The following is a 21,980-nucleotide window of genomic DNA, read 5'->3' as shown; positions in this document are numbered from 1 at the left end:
ACACATACCATTCGAAGAAGAAGGCTTGCTTGAGCTCCCTTTCGGTTCTCCAAGTTTTGCGGATAGTACTCTCGAGAAGTAACGAGGGTTGTTCCAGGGAGTGTTGCGATCTGTTATGATGAAGTGAGATTAGAATTCTTGAAAAGCTGAGGACCATCTCTCTGTGGTCTGTCATTATCTATTTCTGTCTGAGAGCTTTAAAGAGCATTATCCGTGATATAAAAGACCAGTGAAGTATGTAACAATGCGGCTTAAATATTATAATTACAAGGGTCAATCCACTTGGCCTTGCCTTTTGTATGAAAGATGACCTTGTCCAAGCCACAAAGCAAACGAAGCAAAGAATCGCGCTAAGCTACAACATTGGCTGCGAAGTCGCAATCAGAGGACACTAATCAAAGCGGGAACAAATGCATTACTTTGTCATGTACGGTAATTCTTACAAAAAAAAGGTTAAACATAGAAGCTCTCATGCAGCCCATTGTCGTCTTGATTTGGGTCACAGGGAGCAACAGTAGCACTTCATATGAACGAGGCTGGATGTCTCCCTGCTATCTTACTGGAAATTCCAAAGCCTCGAGGTCAATATAGATGAAAATCAATCAAAGCCAGGCTCAAATGTACAGCTCATGGCTTAATGCTTTAAATCGAATGACCGAGTTTACATAGGGTCAGTGTCCTAAACACTAAGACCGAAAAAGGAGTAGACTTTCTAAAAGAAACATGGTCATGTAGAGAGCCTAATGTCCTTCAGGACTCAATTTTTGCATTATTGTGTACTGCAGTATTATTAAGACTGCAGGGCTGAATATAGCGAGCAAAACAACCACAAATACGATTCAAACGAAATAATAACTTCTTAATCTCTTTACCGCAAAGTATCTTTTACTCGGGACCGGGCACTACTGGTTGACACACCTATCTGACAATGCGAGAAAGCTTGTGAAAAAGCGAGATTATGGAACCCCCTGAAATAGATACAATATAACTGATAAATTTGATTGCATTGAATCCAACCATTTCCAGCATTCAAACACAGACAACATTGCTAGCATGACGTGTAGCGACTTACAAAAAAGTCATTTATCATTATGCGCGAGATGTGAAAGAAACATTGGTTTGGAAATTGTTCAAAAAAGTTGTTCAAGGCCTTTAGGGTTAGAGATTATAATGAACTTGTGGCTGGAAATAATTAGCTTTTTAAATAAACGTAATCGCGTAAAAAGTGACTGCCGGAGTAAAGCTTGGAAAGGAAAAATATAGATTGCTATTTGATACTTTAAGAATGATATATTTGAACTGTATACTTGTGAAGTATGTCCCAACTCACTATATTTGCAAAGCAATTACCTCAATATTTAACTCTAGTAAAACAACGAATACGAAGCTACACTAGAATTGTCAAAATACCGTCCAACCATTCTTTTCCTATGGCTCACACAACGAACCATGAACCATGTAAATAATGTTGGGATTAGATTCTAGTTTAAAATATTTTCCAACCGAAAGGCCAGAAGTTGTTAACTTAATTGGATTTTAAAATTAAAGGTAATAACAGCTAAGATTATGCAATATACATAAATCCATATACAAGGAAAGATAATTGGAATAAACAGGTGGTTATTTTTAGCCAATGGATGTACCGATGGGCACAGAGCCACGTTCCCCAACTTTTATAAAACAGATTAACGGTGCCCAATTGCTGCTCATGAGCATACCCTTTTTGCCTAAATTTGCCCCCTCCCACACACGCGGTTTTAAAATGATTTTTAGAGGGACGTATTCTGAAGACAAGGATTAGGAAAGGGATGTTAGATATCGGATTACGGTACCACACCCCTCTTGTGCTTTAGAAAATTATGGAGACGCCAATTCTAAATATTCAATTGTCAAATACAAGATAAAGAAGGCAAAAAGTAAATAAAGTAAATTGCTTGCGTCATTTACCTACTATTAACTACAAAAATATTTTACTAACTAAAACATAACAAACCGAACGAAACAAAATATTGGGGGGGGGGGGAAGGGATGTAAAACCTCTGTACGCCGTCTCTAGCATTATGCATCTTCGCTTTGCTTGCTTCAAACGTAGATGATGAAGGTTATTAGAAAGAATGAATGTTCTTTTTGAAGAATCCCGTCATCGGCGCTCGCATTATAATCAGCTGCTAACTTTATGCTAAGAATATTCATTTATAACAGCGAAACAGCCATAATTATTTATCATGAACTCTAAAATAAATCAGCTGAGACAAGAAAACCGGCACTAACAAAGGCATCCGTTGGCGCAATTCCATTCTTCAAAACTGTGAAGATCTCAAGAATGTTGGACACAGCACAATCCATGCTACCAAAAACTAACTGCACAAAGACCACAAACGACATTTCAATATAATTAATAGACACGTGTTTCAATGGGGCCTGATCTGCATCTTTTAAATACATACGCGTTTTCTCCAAGCAACAGGTTATTGATGATGAGGTGAAAGAGATTTTTCAAATCAATTTCCCTTTTTAATTAACCTCGTTATCGTCATATTGTAATATAGTTCTTTATACAAAAATGGCCTTGCTCAAACTGCTAGGCAACCAAAAGTGCAGCTTGCAGTTATGTAATTTGAGCATCCCATGAAGGGTTAGATTTTACAACAACAGTTTGAACGTGTCACGATAAGTAAGTGTTGCTTCATGCTTTAGTATTAATGCATCTTGTAGTCTTCCAAGCTGTAGTGTCGTATTACACCAAAACAATGTATATATATAGTATCTCTTATCCATATACCGTATATATTGTAAATCAGTATCATTTTATAAAGTTGTGAATCAGTTTAAGCACTGTGTGTATGTTTTTATAAACTATTCCACTTTGCCATCTTGCTTATACCACCGGAGTCAAAACAACATATACATACAGACAAGCTTTTTTTAAAACTAATTTAATAGCTAAAAACAAACAAAACTTTTTATTGCGTTGTTATTATAACAATAATGCAACCAAAATAGCAACTTGTCAAATGTATAGGGATATTGTCATGCATGAAGTTTTGAAAACTAACTAATGAACTGAAGAACTTTTACTAATAATGTTTAGTCTCCAATGCCTGCTGCTTTTTGCGAGCAAAAAAAGCTGTTATTGCTATCAGTGTGTGTACAATTTCAGTTGACAGCTAACTGCATGATAAGAAAATGTTGGGTCTAATAAATTATTATTCGAATAAACTCCCAAACATTTCTACATATTTTCAATTTTTGGAAATCTGGGAAGCAATCTGAAGCCTGCTAAAAATACTACCTCTATTTTATCTGTACTCTGACACGTGCTAGATATTCTAGTTTACTTTTTACTGAAAACATCTAACTGGCACATTTAATGAAAAATGTTGTTTACTGGTTTGTCAAAAAGTGTTCGATGCCGTTTAGACAGAGCTGTACACCAGTGTATACGGGGGGGGAATGGGGGGGATTAGTTCCCCCCACTTTTTCAGAAAGCTGGTCTTTGAGATTCTTGCAAACTCGATGAGAAACTTCAGAGGGGGGGGGGGGGTATGTACGTTATCTAGATCGTCACATGTAAATGACAGTTCTTTGGAGACAACAGGTGTTTCCTCTAGAAGAAAAGTTTCAAACAGGGGGAAAGGGCGTGGTCCAAAAGTGCGTTGTTCCTGACACACGTTTTGTCCCCTCCCCCCCCCACACTTATCCCAGGCTGGAGCCACCACTGCTGTACACGCTTTTGGTGTATAGAAAGTGACGGCTCGAAGTTGCTATTCCGTGCTTCACACTTTTATTACGCAACAGTACGCCAAGTTTCCGGTGTTACCCTGAGTTTCATGCTAAATGCCAGCTTTATAAATAAAAGCTCCTCAGGCATCTCTGCATTCCCGCTTCCTGTTCATTGATTTAGCTTGCAAGGCTGTAAGGCTTAGCAAAGCTTTAAGCAAATATTCATAAATTCTCTTATTCCTCAACTAAATTGAATACTGTTTTACTTCTTCACTCATCGATGTAAATTACGCTTTTACTTAATTTCAATGCGTTTTCTATTTAAATCCATAATCAAACAGCAATCTATTACAGAATCTTAAGATCATTTCTACTACAAAACACATCTATAGGAGCTATGGGCCTTCAGGCTATCCAAGTATATCAACGCTAAGACAACGAAATTTTTCAATTGATCCGTGCAAGAACATCCAGCTTTGCCGTATGGGAATTCACAGTAATCATTCACTCCTGGGTAGGCCGGGTAGTTTTCAGGGCGAGATATAGCCTCTAAATCACAGAGATCCAAGCAAACAGTGCACAAACACCATGTTCAACAGGCACAAATGCACACCAAGTGCACATGCGTAATCTATACCTAGACCATCCGGAAAAAGCTAGTGCTGTCAGGCTCCTTTTGAAATTTCTTCATATAAAACTGCAGCTGACCTACATTTGTTATAATACTACAGTATAACACGGTTAATTATCGCCATATAGCTCTAAAACAATGCTTTACAACCCGCTGCTTTGCAATCAAAGAGACTGCTTGGCTTCATCAGTGAAAAAGAACTGCAGCTTCTGATTCTTATAATGCAGAGATAAGGTGCAGAGATTAATAGATTAATATTTGCAACAATGCATTAAAATTATCATTACAATGGAGAGAAGTTCGAACATATAGAAATGAAGTGACGCAGTTGGTATTGCAATGCGCATCTCACTTCAAGCATAAATACCTATCATAAGAACAACTGAAAATAAATCTGCAGGTACTTGTGTATAAAATGATACCAGAACATTTGGTAACGACAAAATGTTTAGAATTCCTCGATACCGTATGCCATAGAGCGCAAGTTAGTTGTACACCGGTTTTTTTTGTGTTTGTATGGAAGAATCTTGAAAAAAGAAGTAGATTGAAAGCAATGCAGCGAGGCCCTACCTTAGGCAATTTCAGTGAAATACTCCACCAAATCTCACAATGGCAACACATTGACGATGCAAAGAAATATTAATGATCTCGCTATCTCCGTTTTGCGGTTACCGACCATAGGGAATTTATGAATAATTAAAGACATGTGTTTAGCCATTATGCAAGCCAAGCTTGAGAGTCATGTCCTCGGATATCCCAATACGATTAAAAAGGTATTGCTGACACTGTAACAAAACCCAGAGCAGACAAGTATAACCTGTACTAAACACTGCTTTCATCAGCTGCATCTGTTGTGGTCGACCTTTTTGTTTACTTTTGCAATCAGCTCAGACTTGTACTGATTTTGCTTCTCAACTAGCCATGCTGGAATTGTGATAACATTCGACAAATTGCACGCGCGAGTCCTTGCCACCATAAAGCTATTGGTTAGAAAATTTGAGTCACTGGTTGCAAGCAGTTCACAGCTTCCACAGAATTGACCAAGAATAGCTCAATGGCAGTTTCACAGATTTCGGACTTCGATATGCTGTATTGGATTAACATGCAGGGGCGGATCCAGTGGGGTGCGAAGGGGGCTCGAGCACCCCTCAGATTTGAGAACAAACTTTTTGAGGATTAAAGCTTATTCTACCGCAATTTTGTTTATTATTATTTAAACCATTTAAATAATACCGGGAAGTATGCACATCTCCTGAAATTGTTATTTCCGCTTCAATGCCCCGTCTCACAACTGTTCAACATTGTTATTTCAGTCCATGCATTGAAGTGTTATGAAACTCCCCCTGGTTGTCCTGTATAGCATTCTACAGACTCGGAAAGCATTGTCTCCTCTTATATCCAGCCACTTAAAGGGCCACTCCAGCCCAAAAATTTTTTCTGAGATTTTTGCATAAATTGGTAGTTAGTCGAGAAAAAGAAGCTATCGTGAAATTTTTTTTCGAAAAGCTTAACTCGTTTTCCAGATATAGACGCTCAAAGTTGAGAATCACCGTAAAAATACGACAAAATTTTTTTCGGAAAAAGTACCTTGTGACGTATGAAGGGACCATTGTTTCAACATTCGGCGCTATTGTTATACGTTCGCACTGAAATTCGCACGACTCGGTAGAGGCTCGGAAGAGGCGAGTCATGTCGGAATCTCGGTTGTCGTTTTATTTATTTTCCTACATTGCGATTGATGTTCAGCGGAGGCTTCCAGCCAACATGGACTAGTAATTCGACAAATCAAAGATGGAAGCTTCAACCTGAACGCATGCCCTTATCTTGGCAACGCAGCAAGCTTTTTGATATGGAATGCTTCACGAATTTTCAGATGTGAATGGATTTCTGACCGAAGGCATTTCTTATCGTCGTGTCATCTCAGGAATTTCCAGGGAGCTGAATAATAATTGATGTCTCACCGCATTAGAAGAAGAACCCCATTCAGAAGATGGAAACTTTCCCGTAAGTCACAATTCATCCTTATTATCATTTTACTATGTTGAATTTTAGGCGAAACTGCAGGGTGTAGAGGTTTGGAGGGGGTTTGGGGATGGTGTGACACGCACCCCCTAAGCAACGCAATTTGCCGGGCTTTGAGAAAAACTTCGTACTATAAATACAAGTTTTCTAACAGTCTTGTGAACTGTCCCCCAAATAGTCAGAAATGTGGTAATATGAAAAGTACAACAGGGGCTCTCAAGCAAAATGTCACATAAAATAGTACCAAAAGTAGAAGTTTGCTACTTTTTTGTACCAATAAGGGGGCCTGAGCCTCCTAGCACTACATCCCTGCCAATGATCTGTGCACTACACCTTTGCCCGAGGTATAGATGTGTAAAATTTCCCAAGGTTTGTCTGATGTTTCCCTGAACCCTTTTTCTTCATGTTCAACCATGTTCTGCCTTCAATTTTGGAGTTCTGCCTATTTCATCATAGAATTGATGCACAATTTCAAAATTTTGCCAGATCAATATCCAGGGCAAAAGATCTACTACCCCAAAGAAAAAACATGGAATGTACACCCTTGGTTTTGGAAAAAAGATGTGTCATATCCTCATTCTAATGTTTTAAAGGCAGAATTGTTTATATTTGTTAAAATTACCTTTAAGCATGGCCTATATCATTTAAATTCATCTTTGTGTTACTTCAAGTTAATATCCTTAGATGCTATTTGCTATAGTAACAGTGGTTGCCCTTTCACCCCTAAATTTCTCTTTGATCCTTTTAAATATCTATACTCTGAATGCCCCTGAGTGTCCAAGTTTCTTTGATCATTTTATGTTTTAATATGACTCAAAAGTAAATTTCACTGGTATGTTAGTATTTATCCCTGTCAACCTTATTATTCTAGGCATAAAAAAGGTAACAAACTCTTTTATGGATCAGCAGAAAGGATCTTGCAAAAAAATGCTAGATGAAGGTTGGAGATTACATGCATTCTGTTATCTGGCTACTGGCTTTGTGGGAGTGATAACTTGCCCCTCTCTTCCATGCAAGAGTTACCACAAAGACCTCAATACAGTATTCTGTTTTTGTATTAACATTTTTACAAAGGAGACTATTTTTAAAATTATCAAAATTTTATATATAATTTGGTCATATCTATATAATGTTTGCAAATCCACTGCTATTATTTAAAACTAGAAACAACATATAGGTATTTTCTAGAAATTTTGCAATAGATTATTGTTTCATGATACTTTTATAAGAACATTTCTCATGTGCAATAGAAATTACAAATTTCTAGATAGTTCACTGGCCTGATTGTATAGATATTTGAATATATAATTCAATGTAGCCAAGTATTTAAATACATCAAACATGTATTATTTATTATTCATAAATATAGCAGGTTGAAATTCTGACAGCTTAAAAGAGCTGACAAGGCCCCTGTAATAGCTTAAAGGTTAAATACGAAAATTATATTTACACAAGTATATTGAAAAAGTTGAATTATTAATATAATCTCAAATCCCTTTTTTGTTTGTATAAAAACAAATTTATAATTTTTGAAAAAGTTGTTTGACTCATGACTAATGGTAGGTTTTTAGTCTTGTCTTGAAAGTTTGTATACTTTCTTGTCCATGCCCTCGATTGTCCTGGTTTATTTCTAATAAGTCATAGTCATGTTGATATGAAGCTCTTTATCCTAATGAATATGTTGTATCAATTCATACAGCTTTCATTCCCGGTATACTGGTTTTGTTTTGGTCTTTCCTCTCGAATTAATTGCGCGATGGTTTTTTAGCTGTTGCACTAAAGGAAGAGCTGATGAAAAAGCGCGAATCTTCTTTTTAAAATCAGGGAACTGGCCTGCCAATATAAATTGCTTCAAAAGCAACATTCCACGAAAGCTGGCCTACTTTGACAATTTGACTTCTCTGTCAGAAAGATTCGTGCGATAAAAAACTTCCATATTCAATCAGAATATCAAGACTGATGAGCGATACTTCTCTCTTTATATCGATTCCAGATAAAAGTCTGGCCTTCTAAAAAGCATGCCGCTGCTAGGCCCTGTTTGCCATTTCGCTAGGTTCTCGCTGACCCTTTGGACAGCCGATGATACTTGCCGCGAACTTACCGAGGCCGAAAATGCCTGTGACGTCAATCCGGAGATCTCCGATAACACGGTTGAAAAACAATTCAACTCAATGACCATTTTACAAACGCTAATAACTACAATACGGTTAGAGATATGAAAAAAATAATAACAGATTCGTTTTCAGGAGGTCTGATTACATCGTGTTCTGAAATAAAAATTTTGGGCTGGAGTAGCCCTTTAAGGAACCCGTGGCCTGTAAATTATACGAGTTTCTGCACCCGTGGAAGTGAATCTAGCCAATCACGGTGCCAGGTCGAGGGGTTCTAAACTTTGGCGCGAGAACCCATGGATTTCAAAAATCCAAAACATCAAAGAATACCGACAAACCAGGGGGAGTTTCTTCGCTTCAATCTACAGTCAAATGTATAAGTGGTTTTATGACCAGGGGGAGTTGAGGTTGACCAGGGGGAGTTGAGGTTGACCAGGGGGAGTTGAATTATGATACAGCACGCGACGAATGCTTAGGCGCAAATTTGCAATATGTTTTCGTGGATCTTTTGACGATCTTTACCTGATGCTCGATGCTGGAACGGCAGAACTTGTAAACGCTGTGGTTTATATAACAGAACGGTTTCAAGTTTCAACTCCGTGTTTCACGTCTTATTCATAGACCATGAGGTATGATTTATATTCAGAGGATAAAGCTTGCCCGAGCCCCGAGCCCTTGTTATTCTTTTTTAATAATTCAAGAACTACATAAAAAACATCTCAAAAACTTGCCCTTACTATTATTGACCAAAAGGGGTTTCCTTTTTATACCTACTTATATTCCTGCGAATACTTTTTTCTCTAAGAATTTCAAATACATAAAAATACTCAAAACGCCAGGCCCATAGCGAAACATTCAGGGCCTTCTTTGTTTGGTTCGGCGTCATATGTCGATGCATGCTGTGTTTGAATCCCTGTGTTCAACTTTTGCACTGCACTTCAAGGGCTTCATTCCACCAGCCACGTTATTTTTTTGGTCAAGCTGATCAAGTTCTAATAAATGGCTGCAAAGAGTCAAAAATTAAATTTTGCTTTGAAAATTTGTGGGCTCGGGCCTTTTGCCACTGCGGGCCATCATATCATATTTGACTACAGTTTCTATACTTTTGTACCCTAAGTGAATATAAGAGGGGCGAGCTGCAAATTGCGTTCAATTGGCATGAAAGCTGAAACCAAAAATTACTATATAAATCAAGGCATCCAGGCTTTTTAGTTTATGGAAGACTTTCATTTCATTATGGCTTATTAGCAGGGGTACAGAGTTTGTGCATAGCAACACCCTGGGTTACCAAGCCTTACGTTTTAGAACCCCTCAGAATAATTTCTAGATCCGCCCCTGACATGGCAAGGGTTCTTCTTACCAAATGAGCTCACCATACGCAGAGGCAATGGTATTAAGGTAAAAACAAAACAATAATCAGTTACAATAACGAGGACTGCAATTTTTTTATCGAACATCAAAATATCTTGATAATCCGTCTCAATGATTCCCCTTTTAAACGTCCTTCATTTGTGTAGAATGATTTCAACAAAATATTAATAACAACTGTTTTCCTACAAGGCTCATAACTTGAACCATTTCTTTATTCAGAGAACTCTGGCTACGCCAAAAGTCTCATCGCCATCTGCTGCGAATCAACGGCTTGCAAAAGAAGAAGAAATTTAAAAGAAACAATTCTTTCAAACAGTTTTTTGTTCTATGTTTTTTGCTTACCACTTAAGTGACAATGCCTCGGTGCGATGTCGGCAAAATTCACAGAATGAAGTTACTTATGTCTTTAATTTAAGAACGGAAGTTTACGGAAATCAGTTTCATTGCGGAGCTATGCAGGTTGAAATAGAATATCACACCAGAAATTTGAAAGAAACAAAAGATAATCTTACTATTAATCAACTATGGAATTATGAATTTGAAAATATTTGGCATCATAGGAAGCACCAAAACCAAATGGACAACTATTACTAAAGCATCATAGGATATAAGGACGGCCACAATACAGTCCACATAATTTTATGAACTATGCACTACATAAATGTTGTATATGTATCCTTGTACTCTGTGTATTCTTGTAAATCTACAGGTTTATCTACATTAATATTTGAGCTTTAACCAAAGGAAGGAAAAGCAGCTTGAACATACACAGGTGAGTTGAGAAAAGATATCGGGGTAACAAATCAAAAACTGATGAACATCATGGACCAACTAACTAACTAGCTAACTAACTTGCTAACTAACTAACTAACCAACTAGCTAGCTAACTAGCTAACTAGCTAATTAACTAACTAACTAACTAAATAACTAACGTATTAATTAATTAACTAACTAAAACTTGGGTCAATTTAAAACATTTATTTAGCAGAAAAGTGGAAGAGAAATTAAGTCATAACTCCATAACTCCCCCTCCCCTCCAGGTAAGGGACGGGCCTTTAAAAGAATTTGCAATCTTAGCAAATATTCAAATATATAGTATGTGATTGAAAAATGAAGAATGAGAAATGGTGTGAGTTACAAATCACTTGGCAACCAGGCATATTTTGCCCGCCATTGGTGATCCTATCTCATTTAGAAAAGCGAATAACAACGCCTGCGTCTCTTAAATACAAAGAAAGCTCATCAATTTCCTCAACTTACTTCCTTCATATGTGTGTACACGATGCACGCCAAACGAAGCTCTCCCCATAAAGCCAGTCAAGGACATATCAAACAAACGTGCCTTTTTCGTCCAACAGGGCTCCTTTCTATACAGCCGACTGTCTAGGGTCCTGCTTATTAACAGGACTCGATTCTCTATAGTCCAGCCTTAATAGTTTACAATTAGTATTCAATATTGCGTTTCTATAACACTTAATACAAACATTATGAAAACAGTCAATTAAATTCAAGCCATTAAAAGGAAAATAGTATTTGCTTATGTTAATAGAATTCTCCGTTGCTTGCGAACCATTTGCCAATGTTTGGGTTGTTGGAAATTGCGTATTGTTTTCCTCTTAAAACTACGAATTGCTTAGATTATGTGCAATGTAAAGAGGCAATGTCAATCTTCTAAAGATTTCAATCAAATGAAATGCTCAGAATTTAAGTCAAAATGAAATGCTCTAGAAACAGGTGCTAATTCTAGTCAATGGCATAACATGAGATGCGACATCAAAAGGAGGCAACGAATGGGAAAGAGGTACAGCTGCATGTAACTAATGCCGGTTTAGGGGCTTGGCCTTTGAAAGCGCTGCAAAAGATCGATATATATTAGCCCGGCAGTGCGTCCGATACAATAAGACATTTATGTGAAAATCAAATTTGGCTGATGCGCTTCACGCAAAATTTGCAAATCTGGGCAACAAGTTGAATGTTGCGCTACTTCATGAAAACGAATAACTACCAAACGCACTAACTGTTGTAGGGGGAGGGGGGTCATTGGCCGTCAATCTAGTTTGTGATTAAGGCTACGGCAAGGTTTCTGGTGGATATAACCCGGGGAGAGATTAGTATCTACGAGAAGCAAAGAGCCCCTTGCAGAAAAGCCATAGCAGCACAACCAGCAGTGTATCCATATAAGAGCAAGGTTACCGAGAAAGAGGACATGGTTTGGGGTTGACCCCAACCTTTAGTATATGAGGAATGTTTACACCTAATCACACGAATATTTTATTTGTAGAGTATACCGCATCAAGCGTTGCTTCAGAATCGAAATGATGTCTACCGGAAGAACTTTTTTCTCAGAATCGAACTTCTGACACAGAAACTTCTTTCTTAAAAGAACAATTTTACCGTTTCAAGTAAAGATAGACAGATCATCCCCAAGATGATTCTACAAGCAAGCTAGAAACGTCACAGATATGAGATAACAGCAGAAAACTCAATATATATTTTTTTGTTGGTGTTAATTTGCGGTAAAAGCACACTTAAAGATCTGTTTTGTGTATACCGTCAATTTTCATCCATGGAAAAGCTTGTTTACAAACCTCCATCCACTTTTAAAGCATTTAAAGTTAACACTATTCAAATCACATTAAATATAAATGATCTTAATATAATTCTTTCTCTCGGGCTCCTATGAAAGGAGTCAGATTTTGATATTGTATCCCTGTTTCCTTACTTGTTTATGGATACATTGCCATCTTTAAACACATCCTGCAAATCAATGTGAAAATCTTTGCCTTCATCTTAAATGTGGATTGCATACACCAATTCGACTTACGGCCTAGTTTTGGAAATTTCTCCAAACTTAAATTATGCGAATCTTTTAAGCTCAGATTTGGTTCTATCACTATAATTTTAGGTCGGATGCAATTTTTCATATTGTTTGTGCTTGCATTTTAGAGTTTACGGAGAAATGAATATTGAAAACTTGTGAAGGATTTGACCGCAAAAATCGTTTCCGGGTGAAACTTTACCCCCCTAGCCGCCAATCACGGTCTAATCCCTTATAAAATGTTCATCTTTATCTCGCCATAAAATCAATTTCGTGAGCAATACCATAATGAAAATCCGAATCTGAGGTCAAAAATTTTGTAAAAAAGAATTCGGAGAATTCTTCAAAATGAGACCGTAAGTCGAATTGGTGTATTGAATTAAAGTATCCATTAATATATGCTATTCCCGTTTGTTTTCATCATTTTGGTAAAAATCAGTAAATGTTACTCTGACAAGGCTCTCTTCTGCGTCCAGTTTTCTTCAAGTAGAAGCCGACAACAACATTTGCGGGCATAGACATCTTTATCGGTAACTTCAATTACCTCTTCTTTCTCTCCTTCTTTCTTTTTTGATTCTTAGGGCCTGTTTATATGAGCAAATGTATCCTACCTCTCAGCCCAGAATCTGAAAGGTGGGATAAAACCATCGAATGTTTACATGAAGATTCTATCCCACCTCCCAGCTGTATAAGGAGAAAATCATCCCACCCTCCAGTTGTGTGCTGATAAGTGGGTCACAATTTGATCGCGTATGAATATTTAATCCCATCTTCCAGCTTCATCCCATCTTCCAGCGTTTATATGAAAAAATTTATCCCACCTCAGTGAGACCCTGCCTCTCATGCAGTGGAATCTCACTTTACCGCGCTGACTTGATTTCCACATAAACCCTCTAAGCTCACAAGCTGGAAAGGAGAAATATTCTGTGATAGCTGTCATACAAAGCTCTGAGATATACATAGCCTCGAGGGGCATATCACTCTATGAAAATCTCGTACGCCTTTAGCAAAAAACCTTTTGTGTTAATAATTTCTCGTTAACAATGGCACTTGTTATACACGCAGTAATAGAGAGCGTTGGCAAACACGCATGTCTTCATCCTTCATCACTACACAATATTTGTACCAGATAATCAGAACGGAGCATTGGAAAGAAGACGGCAACTGCGCATTTCATGATGAGGCTATATCTAAGATATGGAGCGTGCGCATGTAAGCATAATAGCTGGTGATCACGTCACAAGACAATAAGCATTACAAATTCTTCCCTGTAAAGGCAAAACAAAATGCCACCAGAAAATTGAAGATGTCCGTTACACACGATTCGTCAAATGTAATCAATAATTGAAGCTATATAATTGCGGAGGGAGTAGCCTTTGACGCAAAGAGGGCATGGATAACGCATCTGGACATTATCAGAATCAATGTATAACTTAGTATATGATATTAATACCTAATAGAATATTTACAGGTAAAGACCTTTAAGGTGAAGGAATTCAATAGAGGCTGCCGCCTACGCAAATTGTTCGTTCAGACAGTTTGTACGACTTTTCAGGAGATTCGATGTTTTGATAAATAGCGAATGCCGTTGTAGTTTTTCCGAGAGGGCAGGTTGAGATAACATCTACACTTCAAGAAGATTTTACGTCGGCATCAACTTTCGGTCAAAAAAAGATATAGAGGACATGAATGCCTGCAAACAACCTGTACTCTTCATCCATTTGCTCTGAAGAGCTACTGGATGCTGTTGAAATAGCTGGATATCAATCCTTTCAAATTTGTTAAGATACTGAGTAACTGAATACAATTAAATCCAAAATGATTCATGAATGAATCAACAGATCTTGCTTAACGCTTACTGACAAACTGTACAACTAAGCAGATATGAATGTTTAAAAGATTTAATTCACACTTACCTATCCAAACGTTTTACAATGATGATTTCGAACAAAAAGAGGCGAGTTTAATGTAGTCTCTTGAAAAGCAGCTGATTTCGTTCGTGTATCTAATGGCACATTGTAATATATACGGATGTTGCATTCAAGCTTTTAAAGCTGAAGCCATCCACTTTCTGCGTAGGAAATGCTGAAGAAAGTCGATCGAAGTGGCGAAATTCTTTGAAAATAAAAACAAACAGCAGGCGAGAACGGCAAGAGCAATCCTACTTTAGTTATCAAACAACAAGCTACCGGAGGAAATTTTGCAGGTGATAGGCTAAACAATGCGACATGCTTATGTCTGAGCTGATGGGCTATTAATCTAGTAATAATGTGTACATGTGCCACATAAGGGCGAGCCACCTGCCTATTCAAATGTTGGCATTGTTCGTGTAACAAAGACAATTATCATTCAAACCAAGGTCATTGTTAAACAAAAGATTATGGTCAAGAGGCTTTAACAGGACTCTCTTTGATGAAACCGGAATGGGCGCAGCTGGTTGTTCCTATCTTCTTTGATAGCACAATAAATACTTGAGGAATAGCTTTCTCTACAACTTGTAAACCGTGAATTTGTTATACACAAATTAATAAATAATAGCTGTAACTTTTAAACATGATAGAAGGCCTTTGCGAGCGTGCCCACATCCCCTTTGATAGACAATGAAAGAGATACAACACAGCATGTGTGTGGATGTACCCTAAGAGGGCACAGTGTGCCACCTGTATAGGGGAAGAAAACACGAGTACATATTCGAAATTGATTGTCTCCAGCAGAAGCAAAACGTGTACCTGTTACTAGGAGAAATCCATACTTCCGAAAAGAGAAATTTCGCGGGCAATTGATAACATAGAATGTAGAATGATTCTTTGTGAAGTAATATTATTTAAGATAAAGGCCTGGTATTTAAACATGGTAGTAAAGGTCCTTGTTAGAAGAGTATTAGCGAGATTTTTTAGATAGTAAATCGTAGTTTATAGCCGTGGTAAAAAGGATTCATCTTCTTCACTGTCAAACAAAAAACAATCAAGAACAAATTTTTATCAAGTTTTTATCTTCTTGCTTTGGTTCAAATCAGTTGATTTTTAAAGACCATAGACCATTGTTTCATAATTCAAATTAAAAGGTATTGGTATTGGGAGTGAATTGGAGCTCAGTAGTTAAAAGGGGGCAATAGTGAAGATATTCGAACAAAAGCGTCATTTGTGGTGATTTACAGACTTCCCCAGTGCGTGGGGGATATCACAAAGAATAAGAACACGTGGCTCAACCTTCAAAGTCACATGTTTATAAATAACATCTAAAAAACAGGTTGACATCTACTGATAAGAGTAACCAAAGACGGAAAGAGTTCACAACGGAGTAACCAATTTTCTGTTGTCTCTGCCCCGGTCCATTTGCCTATGAAAACTGAGAAGGGTTCAATTCAAGAATCGCTGTAACTTGTGGTTTCTGTTCAATCATGACCATGGGCGTAGGTGACACCGAGGTTGGGGACTGCAGCCACCCAAATCTATCGCCATTCAGGCTCCATTCGGGGAGTACTATCTGAATCAAACAATAACATTCGGGTAAGACCCATACTAAGCACCCCAAAAACGTGTTGCATCCGCTACATCCATAGTTATGAGACTTGCATTTCATACATTTACACCAACATAAATAACAAATCCTATATATTTTAGCATTTTATCAAAGTATAACCCGTCTTAGTTGCAAATACGCGGTAAATTAAACGATAAAGATTGATCTCATAGTTGATTGCATCATATAACACACATCAAATGCAATTTTAGTGAAAGCAAGCATGCCAGTCTTTTAACAGCTGCTGGTCTGCGCGACTGCAAATGCAGATAAAGTAAGACGAAAATTTAAGTGAGAATTTTGAGTACAGAACTTTACCATGTAGAAGGCAAGGGTAACCTTTTAACTTATGTCGGAAATAGCTAAATAACCAACCAATTAACTAGCTAACTAGCTAACTAACTAACTAATTAACTAACTAACTAATTAACTAACTAACTAACTAACTAACTAACTAATTAACTAACTAACTAACTAACTAACTAACTAACTAACTAACTAACTAACTAACTAACTAACTAATGTACTACCTAAATAACCAACTTACAAACTAACTAACCAACTAACTAACTAACTAACTAATTAACTAACCAACTAACTAATTAACTAATTAACTAACTAACTAATTAACTAACTAACTAACTAACAAACTAACTAACTAACTAACTAACTAACTAACTAACTAACTAACTAACTAACTAACTAACTAACTAACTAACTAACTAACTAACTAACTAATGTACTACCTAAATAACCAACTAACTAACTAACTAACTAACCAACTAACTAACTAACTAACTAACTAACTAACTAACTAACTAACTGACTAACTAACTTACAGACTGACCGACTTACTAGGAAAGTATAATTTCAAGTGCACAATGGGGCCTATTTATTAACAAATACATAAAAACGACGTTTATCACAGCTTTTCGTTTTGAAATTGCAAAATGAAATCAGAACAACACGGGGATTGATGAATTATCCAGGCTGAATAAAAATATGAGGACAGTTAAAACCCAAATTGCAAAACGAAGAAAAAGGATAAAGTTAAATAAAATTTACAAAAACTGAGCACTGCAAAGACAAAATGTAAATGGAAATTAGTCACTGTAGACTTGGAATGACAAAAATGAGATGGAAAACAGCAAATACACTGACAAATGCTTTTGGTGAATGGAAGAACAGATATGGAGAGCAAAATGCAAGTGAAGGGGTGGTATTTAATTCAATTTAAAATGGCGAAATGAAACTGAGACAAAAATGAAGGCAAAAATTGAACCATACCTTTCAAACAAAACGTAATGCAAACCCAAGAATTATATTAAAGTAAAATGGACCAGATGGATCATAAGAAAAACAAATAAAATGAAATAATCAAGGGGAAGGACCATACTAAAGCGATAAAAAATCAAAGAATTCAACAGATTAGTGTCAAAAGTACTTGAAGTGAAACCTATACGAATAAAAGTGAATATCTCCACAGTGGGTCTACCAGTTACAACAGAGACAAGCTAATTGTGACAAGGTGGCTTTGCAAATGATTGTGTAAAATACCGTGTATAGTTTAACACACATCTTAAATAACATCTTTGAAATTGAACTTAGCAGCGTGGAGCTGTAATATTTTTGAAGAATGACTTCAAGAAATGATTTTTCAAGAAAACATTATAATTGTGTAGTTTTCATAATTAGCGTCTTGTAGCATACTCTGGGGGCAGGTATGCAATTATTGCCAGAATGTGGAATACAATTTTGAAGAAACGTCTGTTTCAAAATCACTTCTTCGTAAAAATTGACTGTGTTTAATGAAGGATAATCTATTCTGCATGAAAGCTGATTACTAAGCAATGTCTTTTGCAAGCTTTTTCTGACACAAAGTGCAAAGCAGGTATGTTTGCAAACAGATATAATTTGTGTTATCAACATTGTCGAATCTAGCAAGGCAAGTGTAATATTAGCCGACAAGATGATCTTAATTTCTATTCAAAGAGTTTGGAAAGTAGTTTTAAATCAAAACGGACCAGGAAAATCTAAACTGCAGGTGGCTCACAGCTTCAAGGCTGTTATTAAAGCAATGGTTTTGCATATCAGGGCATAATCAAATGGCTGAAGCAGGCTGACAGTCGGGCAAAATTGAAATGTTTATTCACTAGTTTTGCGGCAAGAACCTGTTTCAGCAATGAAGCAATCAACGCCGTCAATAGCTGTGCCTATTACCTGATTTATTTCAAGGAACTTTTAGCATGATTCTCCAAAAACATTGCATACTCCTGTTTTGATTTAAATATATAATTCTTTAATTCTACGCTTATAATTTACCACTAGGCCTACATATCGAAACAAACCGTGGTATATGGTGCGGATATGGCTCGTGGTACATGGTGCGGATATGGCTCGTGGTACATGGCGCGGATCATGGCTCGTGGTACATGGTGCGGATCACTCAGGGCTCTAGAAGTGAAACTGGAAGCCGTGGCCTTAGAAGCAGCTAGATGCAACAGTAATCCAGAATAGGGACATGTGTTTCTTTCTTTTCAAAGTGTAGCATTTGGAAAAGCACTGGTAGTAGGTTTAGAGGCCTCTCCTCAGACTTTCGATTGTTCTTCTCTTGTTAATAGATACGTCGACGGTAATATCCCGAAATCAAAACGTCAGGTGCCTTATAATAACATCTCTTATTAAACTGATAAGCTACAAAATTTTCTTTCAGAGTGCATGAAAAAGGAAAAAACGGATAACATGATGCAAATTCATTAAATCTTGTCATAAGTCGGGTCCTTCAAACCAAAGTGCATGCTAAGCCTAAATACAGAGTGTCCTCTGGATTTTCGAGGTACGAAGGTATGAAATATGAAATACATAAACAAATAAAAAAGGGGAACATCTGCTTTTACTTTACATTGTTTGGCTCTGATATCCGTTTAGTTCTTGAAGAAGATAATAGGTTCCAAACATTCATTGTCAGGGGATAGAAGTTGATAAGAAATTGAAATTGAATAGAAATGAATAGGTAAGAAATTGAATAGCTAAGAAATTGAATAGGTAAGAAATTTGTGCAGAAAGTTGAACACTTAGATCAGTTCATTTGAAGGAAGTTTTTCAAATGTACAAGACTGATGGTTTTCGGTAGAATTATTATGTGTAAGAAGTAAAATATATCTATCAGAACGAGAGCTCTCTTTAAAACCAAATAATTTGCAGGATCTAGGACCCTTTAATAGAGTCTTTGCATATGGATTTCTTACTAATTCAGAGGGCAGCAAAACCCTTCTTCAAGAAATTTGGCTGCTAAAATTCTTTATCGCAGATTTGTCTTCTCCATATGAGAAAAGAAATTTGAGTGACTATAGACGTTAAAATGATTAATATATAATCATTTCTATGCTGTTTTCCAAAACATAACCAATCTTTTCTCATCTCTTGAAAAAAAAATATAAATAAAAAGCAGTCTGATACACTCATTTTTTATAAGAAACTGGCTATAAGAAACGAGTACTGGACAGTCAGAAAAAAATTAAGAAACTTCAGTACTCGAAGCAATAAATTAAGAAACTCTTAAATCGTGATAAAACTGAGAACAACTTAATTTTCTAAAATCCAAAAACATGATTGCCCTGATGGCCTAGAAATTAAGACACAAGGGATAAAAATATACTTTCCACGTCTAAATACAGCGTCAGAACGGAAGCGAATCTCTTGACATGAAAAAAAGGTCACGAACATTTCATAACATCATTTATGACATTATAATTAAGAAACTCTTAAGAAACAGTGAGTATTGAAATTTCCAGAACATTAAGAAACTGGAATACACAACACCGACCTTTGTTTCTTATAAAAAGCGTTATGACATTTAGGACTTTTTATAAAGAGTTAAACTATAAATTTTCTGTTACCTTGACTGGAATAGATTACAGGCTTTCCCGGGAAACGCGTGCGATCGCAGTCGCACGCGCTGGTACACGCCTTCCCACACCGAAGAGTGCGTTTAATCACACGCCTATTTTTGTAATCATTCGTACGTTGTTTAACCAAAGCGCTGGAAACTAATAAGGTGACAAAACCTCAAGAAATTGTTTTGTGTTTTTTATTTTGATGTGTTTTACCGGTCTTGTCCACTGTACTGGGTCAACTTGATAAGTTGTGACGACACTTGAATGCAATTAAACACGGACCAAATGACCGTAGCATCAGGGCTAGTAGTAGTCAGGACAGAACCCCCCCCCCTCGCTAAATCCTTCCCTGCAGGTGATACCTTGTGTTGATAAATAGATGGTGTGCAATAAAGCCTTAGAATATTTACACATCTACTCCTCAAATGACTACCCATTAAAAGAAGCACTGGACATAAAAACATAAGCAAAAAAGTCCATTATCACAGACCATTCAAAGCTGCAATCCAAGCTACGTGCTTAGTGTGAGAAACTAAATGGATTGATAAAACTAGGAGAAATTAATATCAGGTTGAATAATGGAAAGCGCAGATTTTGGTGACAGAATACCAAAAACTATACTGAATGTCACCCTGACATTAAATTAAAGATCATCTGTATTTTGTATTTGTTTGTATTTGTTCTTAATTCTACCAAGCATACAGAAGTAGTTTTTAGGACACTGGGCAGCTATGATTAAAGAGCAGTTCCTGATCTTTCTTTCAATGTGGTTATACTGCAATATATATATGCCTGAATTGCAGAGAGCGGGTGACTCCCCTCACTCTTGTTATCCACAACCACAGCTACTTTGCAATCTTCACAAATAATAGCACTCTCATGAGCCATCAAGGTCAGTAACGAGAGTTTCTCTTCAACTACTGTGGCCTACGCCAACCCGGGCATTGGCATGCATGGCCTTCCCTAATAGTAACATAATACTGATTGCATAACTGACGACTGGGTCTTGCAAATATACAATGAAAATACTAAAACTTGAATTAAATACGAAACTAGCCTAAAATGAAGATTTCAAGTACCTCAAAATGTGATACTACAAAATATTTTTGTTGCTGTTTTTGAATGGGTTCAGAGGTTACAGAACCGCTTTCTTGGAAAAATCAAAGGTCTTGTAAATTATCAAATAACACTTTAGGCTTTTTGAATAAAAGATGAATGCAGAAATTAGACATACTTAGACGTACTTATTTTTGCTCCCATGCCATCGTCCTGTAGTGTTGCATAGATATTTAAAGTATGTAGAATGTAGCCTATGTTTGTAATATTTTATATGGATATAAAAAAAATGTGGAAATTGCCAATTTTTTATCCTAATCGGATTTATATTTCATGGCACATTAATTATGCATTTTATCATGTTTTCAATACATTGATATAACATGTGCCAGTAATTAATTGACCTTTGCAAAGAAAAATGTTAATTATTTTAAAAAAAAATTTCCTGGTACAATTTACTTACATTGATCGATATTTAAATTCATCATATTGTACCGCACGCATTTTGGTATATCTTTGCAAAGAACACTGTTAATTTTGTTCAATTTTTTTATTTTGGAAATATACTGAAATCCTCAGAAATATCACTGACACAGCACCCGAAGATACCATCATGCACTCTTGGATAAACTTCATACACTCAAAGCACTAGCTGGAGAGGGTTCAGATACAATTACCAAGTTAAAATTAAATATTTCACTTAATATCTCAATATTGGCAATATACTGTAGCCGAATAAGATAGCTCTCATATCATTTTGCAAAATAATTAATATTCTGATCAATTTTTAAAACAGAGAAATGTCCAAACATTCAATCTAATATCAACAC

The 21,980-nt window shown here is 36.6% G+C and overlaps 1 protein-coding gene and 1 long non-coding RNA gene across 5 annotated transcripts in view; one reads left to right on the top strand and one right to left on the bottom strand.

Annotated features, from left to right (window-relative positions):
• LOC135690552 (uncharacterized) overlaps positions 1–21,980 on the bottom strand; it is a 44,722-nt gene that overhangs the window by 20,683 nt on the left and 2,059 nt on the right. Inside the window, exon 1 of one of the 4 annotated variants that reach the window (XM_065208140.2) lies at positions 14,593–16,678. The exons of 2 other annotated variants lie outside the window; for them this stretch is intronic. Coding sequence is in view for 1 of the 2 variants with exons in the window: in XM_065208139.2 (XP_065064211.2) it covers positions 9–11 (3 nt within the window). In the remaining variant the exon portion in view is untranslated. Of the gene's footprint in view, positions 1–8; positions 3,459–14,592; positions 16,679–21,980 lie in introns of those variants that run through there. One more of the 4 variants, XM_065208139.2, reaches the window with a different exon arrangement.
• LOC135689440 (uncharacterized) lies at positions 3,843–8,090 on the top strand. The gene is made up of 2 exons (XR_016145314.1): positions 3,843–6,358; positions 7,248–8,090. It is a non-coding gene; the product is annotated as an uncharacterized LOC135689440 (long non-coding RNA).

Source organism: Rhopilema esculentum, chromosome 4 (genome assembly GCF_057945365.1).
Source record: "Rhopilema esculentum isolate cy_ngs chromosome 4, ASM5794536v1, whole genome shotgun sequence".
Lineage (NCBI taxonomy): Eukaryota > Metazoa > Cnidaria > Scyphozoa > Rhizostomeae > Rhizostomatidae > Rhopilema > Rhopilema esculentum.
The sequence above is the reverse complement of the archived record's forward strand: the minus strand, read 5'-3'. Positions and strand labels throughout refer to the sequence as shown.